Raw genomic sequence first — 14,088 nt, 5'->3', positions numbered from 1 at the left:
GATAACTGGATCTCTGCTCGTTTTTCTAAAGTGCTGTTGAAGATTACAAAAGATTATGACTGCACTCTGTAGGAGCAAAGATAATCAAAGGCTGATACGCATCCGCTGATGTGACGTACATGCACATACTGTGTTGTGGATAAACATAAGCACGCAGTTGCATAATGAGTAACACAAGAGTTCTGCACATTTAAACAAGTTTCTTGTTGTCCTATCTTAAATCGACAGTCGGAAGAGAGATTAACTACCTCCAAAAAAGGAGAGAGCAAATATAATCCACCAGTAAGGAGCTTTAGTCAAAATGAGCGAGAGGAGGAAAGATAAAGCAATGTGTTACCCTGATAACGACTCTTCCATCCATAAAAGATTAACAGGATTTTATGATGGGGGGGATTACCTCCGTGGGTGTGATATTACTGTAAGGTCAAAGAGCAGAGCTGTATTCATTAGCAACACGCATTATAATTCTATTTGTCCATGACGCACTATAATTATGCACTTACAAAGTACATAGTCATTTAATGATGTGATGCCATTATTCTTACCACGTGCATGTGCAAAATGCCGATAGGAAATGAAAAGAGTGTTCATCAAAGTAATGTGCAGTAATGTTCACTCCCTGAATGCCTTTTCATACAGTTCTACAACAAACATGTATGTACGTACGTACGTGCACAAACACACATGCGATTGACAGTATCTGGATAATATATGTACACCTATCAACAGTGAATATGAATATAATGAGTATATGTACAGTCTATCAACAATGTATATACAGTATGACTGAATATATACAGTACCCCTGAAGAAGGCTGCCCTGCTGCCGAAAAGTTATTTTTTTTCTCTCTCGGTCATAAATAATTGTGAAGCTACGAGTGTGCGACAAGACAACTCTAATAATATTTTTATTGCTTACTTTCGTTGGCCAGCGCCTCAATACTTTGAATCTCTGTGAACTTTGGATATAGTTATCCTTAACAGGCAGAATAACAAGTAAGTTTTGTGGTATTAACTATTTTTACCATTGGGCTCTTCATAGCAGTTATGACTTTACTCATTAATAGCTCAGTCATCATCTTAGAACTCTCACACAAACATACACTCATGTGTCAACTCATACACACACATGCACGTACATACACACATTCCCACGTTCTTCCCTAGGGGGCTGGAGATAACCCTGGCAAATGGACTTTCCCCGGTTTCTAACCGAGCACGTGGCGATGCTCGCTTGGTTTTGGTCACAGAATGTGCTAATAACATTACTGTTGATGGAAATAGATATGAGTGTGGGTGTGAAAGTGTATATTCATCCCGGTGTTTGTGTAGGCAGGCATTAAGGAATCCGCTCCCCTCCATATGGTTGTTCCGCACAAAACACAGTATGGGACTGTTCATCAAGGGGATACACCAATGTCCGGCTGGCACGTAGTTAAAGTAGCATCTGCCTGTACCGAGGGATTACACAGGCACACGCCCCCGCACACACAAACACACACAACAAACAAACCCTTAAAGTGCACTTTATCACAAAGCTGCTTTGTATTAACTGTATTTAATATCACGTGTGCTTTTCATGAACACACACACACGCACATGGCAGCAATTGCAGGTATTGTCTGGCAACAATTCATATTGGTTTGAAATCAACAAACGATGGCATCCAAGATGCAGCAGTTATAAAAGCAAGCCACACACACACACACACACACACACACACACACACACACACACACACACACACACACACACACACACACACACACACACACAGAGTAAACAAGCGCATCCTTACTGGTGCCAATATCTTTCAGGAGTGGTGGGAGAGCCACCTGTCTCATGCTACCTCTCCTTCCTTCTTTTCCCCCGCACCCCCCCCCCCCTTCTCAGTCCTCTTCTCCCTCTGCCTGAACTCACTCACCTTGGATATAGCCAAATACTTTGAGCAGCTGATTTTGGCCCACATTACATGCAACATCCCTGCCACTGTGGACCTGGAAAGAGCAGACACGACGGGATGCTCTTCTTAGATCTCAGTTCACCCACGCAGCCCTCACACCTACGTCGCACAGCCTATCCGACCAATATGCCCATGTATGGGCGGCAGTGGCTCAGGAGGCCGCTTGGGAAACGGAAGGTTCCCAGTTCGATCCCTGGCTCCCCCAGAGTTACTGTCGGAAGTGTCCTTGAGCAAGACACTGAACCCCTAATTGCTCCCGATGAGCAGGTTGGTGCCTTGCATGGTTTCCTCCGCCATCGGTGTATGAGTGTGTGTGTGTGAATGATCATTGTAAAGCGCCTTGGATAAAGGCGCTATATAAATGCACCATTTACCATTTACCATTTTATATGGAGGTCTCTGTATCTGTCAGTCCTTGTCACTTTCATGCCCATACATGGAGATCGCTGATGGCATTTGTATATGCCCATATATGGGCATGCATGCCCCTTTTGTTGCCCATATACAGAGCTGACTGATGTGTTTGTGCCTGATGCCATGATGACACATTGAGGTTAGACAACACACTCCATATTTGGGCGTAGCTGCATTGGGACCTCCTTGTATAGTTATGGCTGCGTCATAGTGACATGTGCGTGACAACTTGGTCGGCCCGCCGGCCCGCCAGTCCTCCCTTAAGCAATTTTTTTTGACAAGCTAAGATGACTATCTCTCCATCCATGCAACTACTTCAAGTTCGCATACAATACGACATCAGTCATAGACCTTTCCAGGTTTCTCTAACAACGATGAGTTAGCAGACAGGGATGAGCAGGGTTGCCAGATCTGCTTATTATAATTTCCCCGCAAGAATTTATTTGAAAATAGCAGATCTACAAGCTCACAACGCGTCGTGATGCGACGCGTTGTGAGCTTGTAGATCGGCTATTTTCAAATAGCTGATGTATATGTTAAAGTGCTCATGTGGCCCATAGTCGCTTCTTTTGGGCTGGTTTTCCTAGACCTGGTTGCTTGTTTCTCTCACAGAATCTGGCAACACTGGGGATGAGTTGCAAAACCTGACAACCTGGTGTTCTGCCAACCATCTCATAACAAAGACATTTTTGTATTATTGTTTTAAATTCAGTGAGTGCCATTGCAATTTCATTTTGTTGTTGTCTTACACAGCAGTACAATGACAATAAAGATTTCTTATCTTATATCTTCGCACCACAGTTCTTACTCCCCCTCCTTGTGTCCTGTGTTAATCTGGGTTCCATTGACACCTCTCCCATGCACTCTTTCAGGTCCTCCTCAGTCAGGTGCATCGGCTGCGGGCCTTGGATCTATTGGGTCGGTTCCTGGACCTGGGGCCCTGGGCTGTCAGTCTGGTTGGTTCACACACAGTACACGTACACTATGTGCATTTGAAGGGTTTAGTACACATTGTACATCTAGCCATATTTTGAGATAATAGTTGTTAGCCTATTGTTCCATATTAAAAACACAAAAAAAACATATTATGATGTGAACATCTCAAGATAGTTAATTATGACAGTGGAATCTCTTAATCTTTTATGCCAACATTTTAGTAGCACTGCTTTATTTTGTTGCGTTGCAAATTTGGAAACTTTGTGCTTGTACTTATATTTTAGTGAAAACGCATGAATACCTTCATTATTCACTTTTGATTTCCTTTGTTATTTTAATCATATGGGATTATAGTGTTGGTCACTTTGTACTTAATTCTAGTAGCAAATGTCTTTTAATCTACTATTTAACACAGCGTTCTATGGTGACAAATGTTTTGTGGCATATACTGTAGCCACAAACATGAATTCATACCCAGTAAAGAGGCATAATGTGCAACTCCAGGCTCAAAGTCGGCAATGGTCATTTTCAATCTCCCTCCCAGCTTGTGCTCCTAAATTGCTTTTGTGTGCTCATGCATTTTTCATTCCATTTGGTGGGGGATTCCAGCCACCAGGTATGGAACCTGATAGTTCTGTGGACAGCCAAGTGGTTAATGAATACTCTTGTTGTGTGTGTTTTCCTGTGTAGGCCCTGTCCGTAGGGATCTTCCCCTATGTGTTGAAGCTGCTCCAGAGCTCGGCCAGAGAACTACGGCCGCTGTTGGTCTTTATCTGGGCTAAGATCCTGGCTGTCGACAGCGTAAGTTCTACATATGCTCATGCATGCATGTGCAAGCTCATACTCCTTTAACCCATTAAGGCCTGAGGTTCCGATTCTACAAAATGTCTTCTAAATACTAACAGTTTTTTGAAAAAAACTATGTTTTTATGTCAGTGGTTTTCAAACTTTAATGTCAAGGACCCCAAAATTATATGTATTTGGCCGCGGACCCCCATCTCAAAATATTTTGTTCCAGGGACCCCCAGAAGCAAAGATTTGAGTTACAAATGTTTGCTTTGAAAATATATTTGCACAAATGTTCACGATTTTTCAAAAATAGCAGATCTACAAGCTCGTATGAGCTTGTATATCTGCTATTTTTGAATAGCCAAAGTGCTTTTTTGCTCAAATCTAAAAATGACACAGATGCGTTCCAGGTCTTAATGGGTTAACGTTATTTGATAATGAACGTTTGAAACAAGTGATCGGCAATTCGGTTTGAAAGTTACTTGGTATGAAGTCATGTCAGTATCGTTGGGGTATAATTAGCTATGCGTATATACTGAGCCCTTTGTAATGAGACACACCAGTATTTATTGATTGACTGAAAAGAAAGCTGTGTGTGTGCACGCATGAGTGTGCATGTGTGTCCGGTTGTGCATGTTTACGTACTGTGCATTTCTTCATCCTTCAACGACTGAGGCTGAAACTTTCTCAATGGAAGAAGTCAGAGTTGTCTCATCAGTATTCAGTATTCATCCAGTGTTTTGGTAGAGCAGCCATGGAGGAATATAGAAATACTCCCAGCGGAAGGAATGACGGAGACGCTGTGTGAATGACAAGTGACCTTGAGCTATTCACCAAAACATCTGTGTAAAAAGTGAACTCTCCCATATCACTCTCTACCTCTCCCTCTCTTTATTTCATCTCTCTCTTTCTACAGTCATGCCAAGCTGACTTGGTGAAGGACAATGGCCACAAGTACTTCCTCTCTGTGTTGGCTGACAACTACATGCCAGTGAGTATTTGCAATTTGTTTTATAATACATTTATTCCTTCACTGACATTTGTAACATGATCAGTGTTCGCAGAGAAAGTAATTCCTTAAATAAATAATAACTGCACACAATCAGCGTCCATAAGGATACATATTGGTGACAAAAAGGAGGAAGGAAAAAGAGACAATTAAATCACGGAAACAGACGTCCCACCTTTAAAAAACACCCCATCCCAACCAGCAACCTCCCAGGTGGTCTTTCTAAAAGGGGTTTTAATGTTCACAGAGACCGAATTCCACATGTACTGTTCATGGGCTGTCGATAGCTCCAAGTACACAATATCTAGATATGTTAGCATCCACACTGGAAACGGGAGGGGGTGGGGTGTGTTCCAGTACATAGCAATCCATTTTCTCAATGCCGTAAGTTTGGCTAGTACCACTCGTTTTTGGTCAGTGTCAGGCCCCGGTTGGATAGATCATTTTAAATGAGTGAATGTAATAACTGTAATCTCAAACATCTTCGGAGAGGTTAGAGGCAACCATCTCCCAGAGTCTGGTTACTCGAGAGCATATCCAGAATATGTAAATATACAGCCTTCATAGAACACAGAGTGCAGCTAGGGTTAGCAATCACTGATAGATCTACCTGAGTGTCAAATACACTATGTGTAAAATAATAATGTATTTGCTAGTGATCAAGAATTCTTAAGGCCAGTAGTAAGCTTGTCCCGGTCCGGAATATCGGCTCTCCATAAACCATCTAATGCCAGAAATCCTTTATGCATACTGCGAGATAAACCAGGAAAGTTAGGAAACCAAGCCACTTGTGGCTCTAGTACTGTGCATCCTTATATGAAACGGATGTGTTGCAAGAGGATTTTGCCATGGGGAAAAAACTAGCCTAACGTGCCAATCTTAATTGTAAAAAAAGAAGAAAAACATGGTAAATCCAGTTAATTACTTAAGTCTTGAAAGGAACACAAACACTCTGCTCCATAATTATCCGCCAATGTATGAACACCTTTCTCTCTCCAGTGAGAGAATTGAATTGGATGGCCACCAATCATCAGTCTGGTGTTATTAAATATTGGAGAGCATAGTTCCTGGCAAAGGAATAGCCACACAGTTTCTCTGCCACCCTCCATACATCACATAGATCATTTGAGAAACAATGGAGGCAGAATCACGACAACATTGAGCAATGGGTAGGTTAGAATACAGATGATCTTGAAGGGAGCAAGGATGCACTACTAAAGTTTACTCCAGAGCCTGCCATGACACTGATACCTCAGACTGAGGCCAGGTCAGTAAGGGTCTAAGCATAAAGGCCCAATAATAAAGCTTAACTTTGGAAGAGACAAACCACCAGCCTTTCTTTCCCGCTGCGTTGCAGAGAGCTTGATGCGCGGTCGCTTACTTCGCCTGCTATTTTTTTAATATATTCCAGTAGTTGTTGAGTGTAGAATATTTAATAGAAATGTATGTAACAAATAACATCCATGCCCCCAGTTTAGGGGTATGTGCCACCATTTTATATTTGGAGTACATACAGTACAGCACATTAATTTTGAATTCCCACTGTGTGTATTTGTCTATTTTAGGCTGAGCATCGCACCATGGCTGTCTTCATATTGGCTGTTATTGTCAACAGTTACAACACTGGACAGGTACAGTAGATGTGGACTGTTGTTTGTGTTTGTTGTTGTTGTGTGTCTGTCTGTTTTTAATATTCAGCCTGTGATTTGGAGAGATTTCCCTTGGATAACTGTGTGTGTGTGTGTGTGTGTGTGTGTGTGTGTGTGTGTGCAGGGGTTGACACTAACGGTTGCCCGACTGCCCGTGGCAAGTAAATAAAATGTTCGGGCAGGTGGAGTTTGCTTCCAGGTTGCCCGATGGGCAAGTACATTCTTGTCTTCATTAATTATTAACGGCTATTCATGAACAGTGTTTCTAGCCAGATGTTGAAGGTGTGGGGGAGGAAAATGCCAACTTTCTTCCCACGTGCGCGCTTCGCGCACGTTATATAGTACATGTGCACACTGCACAGTAATAATCTGTATAGTTTACATGTGAATTGTCTCCAGATTTAGGAAAATATACTTTTATTAGACAAAAGTATAGTCAAAAGTATACAAATCAGTCAGTCACACATCAACAACTAGTGATGGCACAGATGGCATCCTGCCTGAGAGCATTTGAGCCTTATATCAATGCATTTGAGCATTGATATATTTTTTTCTGTAAAAAAAATACAGAGAAAAATCATACTGTGGCGGTCGGATTTAAGGGGTGGCGGCCCGCCACTGCTTAATGCATATAGGGCAAACACAGATGAAGAACAATGCTACCTTTTCACAACTAGCAGTTTCACTCTTTCTTTTGTTTTTCAAAGTGACCGTTGCCACTCGGTAGTTATCGATTGGATTTAACATTAATTTGTTCCACAAGCGTACATTTTACCTATCATTTTATAATTGACGATTGACTTTTCGGGCATGACCTTTGGGCAAGTACAACATGACCTGTACTTGCCCGATTGGCAAGTGCCTCTGAGACCTTAGTGTCAACCCCTGGTGTGCGTGTGTGCGTGTGTGTGTGTGTGTGTGGGAAACTGGATGCTTTTAGAGGGCTTATGCACAGATGCAGTGTTGCCACTTTCCTTGCAAGAGATGGGATGTTCCAGTTTATTAATTTACTGCTGTAACCACGACTAGTTCATGTGAGGCCAACAGTCACTTTGAGAGGCACGAGCATTTCTTGTATGTCCATCAACAGAGATTATTGGCTATGTGACAGCTCTGTCGGTGACAGGATAGTGTATAATCTCAGCATTCCCCAGTTTCTCTATGGTGACATTTGATCACTATCGACTCTGGTGGTTCCTGGCCCTTGTTGTTTAATCGCAGAAGCCTTCGTACCTGACACCAATTGACTGTCCAAGAGACCAGTGTAGAGATGATGTAGCTGCTTGTTTAGTGGAATGCTGGTACACATAACACACACCTCATTAAAGCTGGTATAATTCACATTCGCTCTCTAAAGTATTTATTTACCTGTCTCATTGCTGCATAATGTTATTTATCTTATTATTCCTGAAACACCACCTTACCTGCCAGAAATGTTACAAATTATGTCATAATACGGCTACAGCATGCATGCGCACACAGAAACCAGCATTCTTCCTCTGCCACTTGCCTGTGTTTACCTAATGTTTGTGCTGTACCTCTCATTGGCCCGTGAATTATAGATGATCCACGGAGAGACGCTCTCCCCCTCCTCTTCTCGTTTCCATTATTTACGCCTTAAGACGACGAAGCTCATTACTGTGGTATCACTAGCTTCGGCTTGTTGAGAACATGTCAGTAAGCACTGTACCGGCATCTTAATATGCCAACTGCGAGAGTTCAGGACGAGAAAGAGATGGGGGGTGGGTGGGAGGGGGGTCTTACAATGTGGAGAGAGGGAGGGGTCGTTAGCTGTACACAAAGGGCGCATGGTGCTTTGTCGATACTGATCAAAGATTTGTTGTTGAGAGCCTCAGTTCAATGGCAGACCTTAGGGGGGTTCTCAGCATACAAAACTCCATTGTTTTGCTGTTCATCTGTATGTGAGGTGTTATGTAAGAGATTTTCATGTCTGCTAATTGAGAGGAATGCAGGAGAACTTCAAGAAACTATACATAAAATTGACCTCAGTGACCTGAAAATGATACAGGTATATGTATATACTGTAGGTATGATATAGGTATTATGCAGAAATAAGCTTTCCCTGTGTTTCCAGGTTACTGTTGTAAGCGCACTCTTAATTTTGAAAAGTTGCAAGTGTGGTTACCCTGACACAAGTCAGGAGTAATGGCCGTGGGCGCCCAAGGAATCCCAGGGGGGGGGCACGGGCACACCGTTGCTCCAATTACCACCAAACGTGGCACAAGCACTCTTCATGGGTCTGTCATGACAAAAGTAACACCAGGGGCCACGTGTGGCCCACAGGGTTCATATCGGGGGCCCCCGTGGGCCATGAGCGCCCTGTTAATCCAATTTGAACCAATCTTTGCCACAAACACTGGTCAGGGGTCTGCCATGACAATAGTCACACTAGGGACCATCTGTTAACCCCAGGGGCCTCAGACACACTGTTGCTCCAATCAGCACCAAACGTGGCACAAACACTGTTCAGGGGTCTGCCATAACAATAGTCACACCAGGGGTTGTACAACCCAGCTCACTGTGTAAGTGGCCAAATTGTGCTATTCATTCCACCTTACTGCTATCTGAAGCCCCCAGGGGTTGTCAAGGCGCACTGTTGCTCCAATGCAGGACCCCCAGGGGTCTGGCATGAGAAGCTACAACAGTGTTACTGCAGTTTTTACCAGCTAAGGATAAGGATAATTCCTTTAACAGGTTCGTTCATGAAAGTCCTTGCGGTCTTGTTTCCAATGAGGGTCTGTGAGCAATTAGGGGTTAAGAGTCTTGCTCAGGGACATATTTCATTTCATCGACACATTTGCTGGCCTGGCCTGGAATCGTACCTGGGGCAACCAGGGCCTCTGGCTCCCTAGGCGGGCTCACTAACCACTCAGCTATGGCCGCCCCCAGGGCCGCTAGCTCGAAGAGCGCCGGGTCTCTGAGGAGACAGAGCACTAGTCAACGTATTCTCGACATGTTTTCGATCATTGGCTGTCCTTTAAGCCAATGGGGAGACATCCCATACTCTGAACGGCGGTCTCGTCCTCCCATGCTATGGTATCATAACAGTGTTGCCAGATTCTGCGAGAGAAATAAGCAACTAGGTCTATGAAAACAAGCCATGCATACACGGAACACACACACATACACTCACACACACACACACACACACACACACACACACACACACACACACACACACACACACACACGGTCACAGAGAGAGAAAAGATTGGATCAGGGCAAAACAAAGCGTGCAGCTAGCTGGTATACATGACGTGTCATGTCTTGTTAACACTTTAAAGGCCACAACGTGGTGAACATTGCTCTCATCAGCGCAATATAGGACTGGATTTGAACATTTTCTGCTTAATATTGGTGACGCTGCCCTCATCAGTAACACCACATCCTCAATACTCCATCTCTTAAACTCTCCTCTTATCGACTAACCTAACCTCTGCTCTCCGTCTCTTAACCTGCACAAACTCCTTGCTTCATTCCTCTCCCCACTACATCTTTGTCGTCTCGTCACCCATTGATTTCTCTATTGTCTCTTTCTTCACCCCTCCCCCCCCCCCCCCCCCCCAACTCAGGAGGCATGCCTGCAGGGCAACTTGATAGCCAATTGTCTGGAGCAGTTGTCGGATCCTCACCCCCTGCTCCGCCAGTGGGTGGCCATCTGCCTGGGACGCATTTGGCAGAACTTTGACTCTGCCCGCTGGTGTGGAGTCCGGGACAGCGCCCATGAGAAGCTCTACATCCTGCTCTCTGACCCCATTCCTGAGGTGAGATGGTCGCTGAATATTCACCCAGACAAGTGTGTTCCAAGGCAAACAGAAAGCCTTCTCCCCCCACACACACACACACACACACATGCATATGGAGCAGATCCCACAAAGCCTTTGAACCACACATAACATCACAATGATCGCCGTCTGATTTGAGTTGGGTGAGGACCAGAGGGACAGTGAGACAGAGTTCGCCCCGAGGTTCACCCAGATGCTTGGTGCCACAAACAAGCAACAGAGTTGCTTTGGCTCTGCAGGAGTGAAACTTGGCTTGGCTTGGCGCGCACGCACGCACACACACACAGACACACACACACACACACACACACACACACACACACACACACACACACACACACACACACACACACACACATAAAGTAGCACATGCTGTAGGTTTTTTTAGGAGCATTGTAGCCTGATGGCACGGTCAGATCTAAATTCCGTCCACAGACGTTCTTTGTACATCACACCAAAACAAAATGTGCTACCCGTTTTTGAGGCAGGTTACCGGATGGAACAGTGTAGGCATTTCCTGTTTCTGACAGCAGCAGCAATCCAAAGACATGTTGAAGAAATGCAATATAGAAACTCGACATTTATTCTTCACATTGTAATCTCCAAGCATAGTACAAAACAGGATAATGGAACGATAGAAATAATAAGGGTATTGAACGGACTTTTCCATTTATAACAACGATGTGCTTCCACATCAAACCTGGAAGAGGAAGTAATCATTCGATAGAGACCTCTGTGACACATTTGTTTGGTATGAAGATGCTTTGGTTATGTGGTTTGCATAGCGAATAAGCATCAGCAAAGTATGTGGTTGTGAAACTCTACACTTGCCAAAATGCACTGTAACTGCAAAAAAAGGATGCATTTCTGTATGCCAAATGTATGAACTCACAGGTCAGAAGTTCAATGAACTGGGGGCATGGTGGCGCAGTCGGTAGCGCTGTCGCCTCACAGCTAGAAGGTCCTGGGTTCGATTCTCGCCGGGGACGCTGGGGGCGTGTCTTCTCCTCCGCGTCATCAGCGCCCATACCCTGGGTGGGGTTGGCCTACTCTGTGTGGAGTTTGCATGTTTGCCCCGTGTCTCCTAGGGTAGTTAATACCCTCACAAAAACATGTAGTAATCCTGGTCGCTATACCACCTCCCCCATGACAGCTGGGGCGCCTGATGGGGTGGAAAGGAACTGGTTGGAATAACGTATTCCTTCCACGTGCTACGTCCTACCGGGGAAACTCCTCCCTGTCGGGTGACAAGAAGGTCAGTTGGCTCTCATGCATTGAAGGAGGCATGAGCTCCGCCCTGGGCTCCCTAGGCTGTGGGGGGAGTGTAGCGCCCAGGATCACTTAGAAAATTGGCACCGGGTGAAAAAAGGGTTACACAATTGCGGGATATATATATATATTTTTTAAGTTCAATGAACTCCATACACAACTGGTGTGTATGGAGAATGCAACAAATGTTTGTGTAGGCCTTAGTGCTAATGTGACTGGCCCTTGAGGCAGATAAATTAAGCACTCAAGACTTAACTCTCTGGTGTCCAAATTTTGTTTTAAAATACAAAATTACTATCCTTTTTTTGGCAGGGCTGGTCTGGTAGACTAGACATCTCGACAGCCACTTCAGGCATTGATTGGCATCTGATCATACGTTCCTCTAAGGCTCCAGGTGTGCCTGTGTGTTTCTGTTCCTATATGAAGGGAGGGAGTAAAGATAGAAGATGGGGGACGAGGAATAGAGATATCAAGGGTACAGAGTAAGCAGAGAGGCTGTAATTAAGTTTGAGCTGAACCATGACGGGTCTACCCAAGAGGACTGTTATTTTCTCTTTGTGCACAACTTGCTAATCCAATAATAACCCATTAAGACCTGAGGCGATTCCTAAAAATGTTTTCTAAATCCTAACAGTTTTATTTTTTTAATCAAAAAAAAAAAAAAATGCAAGATTTTTCAAAAATAGCAGATCTACAAGCTCATAGCGCGGTGCCGCGCTATGAGCTTGTATATCTGCTATTTTTGAATAGCCAAAGAAATCTAAAGTGACACAGATGCGTTCCGGGTCTTAATGGGATAAACAAGCACATGTACACTAGAGCTAGAGGTGGCTTTTTTATTCTGCCCTATAAACTTTTTATTTTGTGCTGATATATTCTGTTGAGATTTATGGCCAATGAGAACATTTTCCAAAAGTGTTTCCACAGTGTTGTTCTCCACAATGTTGTTCTCAAACATACCGCGGTACATTTTCCAATTAGATAGTACCTGTAGGTGGTGATGTTACCTAGACGGCCAGGGGAATAGGCTATATTTGTTACTGTTTGATGTAGACGGCTATATCAAATAGTGAGTGCGAATGTGTTTTAACCCTAATTAAAGAGGCTCCACACTGAAACTTATATACTAAACTTTCAAGATGAAATCATTTTACCATCTTACTTTTTTCTACCATTCAGATGGTGCAACAGTATTTTCAGGGAGTTGACCGTTTGGGGCTTTAACCTAATTCACTGAACAAACTGACAATATACACAGTAAATCAACCACTAAATTGACACCACTGGTGAATTTCAAGCTTCACTCCAGCATTGCTGATCTCGTTTGATTCCGTTTGGACTGGTAATTCGACACACCCAAATCAATGAAAGGATGTAATAAAAGAGGATGTCGACAGACACTTGCATTTGAGAGCTGTAGAATGTTCCATTGAGTTGTTGCCTATCATTTGTTGACTGTTTGTAAAGGGCTTACCTAAAAACTGTTCACATTTGTTTTGTACAGTTCTCTGTGCAAATGCAGTGTGTGCATGTGGTTATAAAGTATTACAAAGTGAATTAATGGTCATCTTGGTTGTAATGAAGTTCTGTCCTACTCTAGGTGAGGTGTGCAGCGGTCTTTGCTCTGGGGACGTTTGTGGGTAATTCTGCAGAGAGAACGGACCACTCCACCACCATCGACCACAACGTAGCCATGATGCTCGCCCAGCTTATCAACGATGGTAGTCCGGTGGTTCGAAAGGTAGCTGAAAGGGACACACGCACAATCAAATGAATCGTAGTTAAACCCTGATTTAATTATAAGGAGGATCTTTGTCATTCCATTAACACGTTTTAAATAATCATGTTTATAACAGGTTTTAGTTGTGCTGGATTTTGAAAAAAAAAAAGAAAAGTACTTTGCAAACACTAAGACAACAAATAAAAGCCTGTAAGTCAAACAGTTTACCATATGTACTGTAGAAGTCAACTATGTCTATGACAGAGAAATGGTTAACCCATTAAAACCGGGAACACATCTGTGTAAGCACTTAAACCATTATTTTATAATTTGTCTATTCGAAAATAGCAGATATATAGCTCATAGCGTGGCACTGAGTGCCGCGCTATGAGCTTGTAGATCTGCTATTTTTGAAAAAGTTACATTTGTGCAAATCTATGAATACATATATTTTTTAAGTGATCATTTTTATCTCAAATCTTTGCTTCTGGGGATTCTACAAATTTCTTCTAAATCCCCCCAACAACAAAAAA

The 14,088-nt window shown here is 43.4% G+C and overlaps 1 protein-coding gene across 2 annotated transcripts in view; it reads left to right on the top strand.

The window, feature by feature from the left end:
• The window catches only part of rptor (regulatory associated protein of MTOR, complex 1), a 199,116-nt gene that overhangs the window by 120,200 nt on the left and 64,828 nt on the right, over positions 1-14,088 (top strand). For both annotated transcript variants that reach the window (XM_080417271.1, XM_080417270.1), the window contains exons 13-18: positions 3,250-3,333; positions 4,004-4,114; positions 5,019-5,093; positions 6,677-6,742; positions 10,354-10,545; positions 13,436-13,576. In XM_080417271.1, coding sequence (XP_080273397.1) covers positions 3,250-3,333; positions 4,004-4,114; positions 5,019-5,093; positions 6,677-6,742; positions 10,354-10,545; positions 13,436-13,576 — 669 coding nt within the window. The remainder of the gene's footprint in view (positions 1-3,249; positions 3,334-4,003; positions 4,115-5,018; positions 5,094-6,676; positions 6,743-10,353; positions 10,546-13,435; positions 13,577-14,088) is intronic.

Source organism: Gymnoscopelus braueri (genome assembly GCF_963280865.1).
Source record: "Gymnoscopelus braueri genome assembly, chromosome: 2".
NCBI classification, from domain to species: domain Eukaryota; kingdom Metazoa; phylum Chordata; class Actinopteri; order Myctophiformes; family Myctophidae; genus Gymnoscopelus; species Gymnoscopelus braueri.
This window is presented reverse-complemented; position numbering and strand designations above follow the sequence as displayed.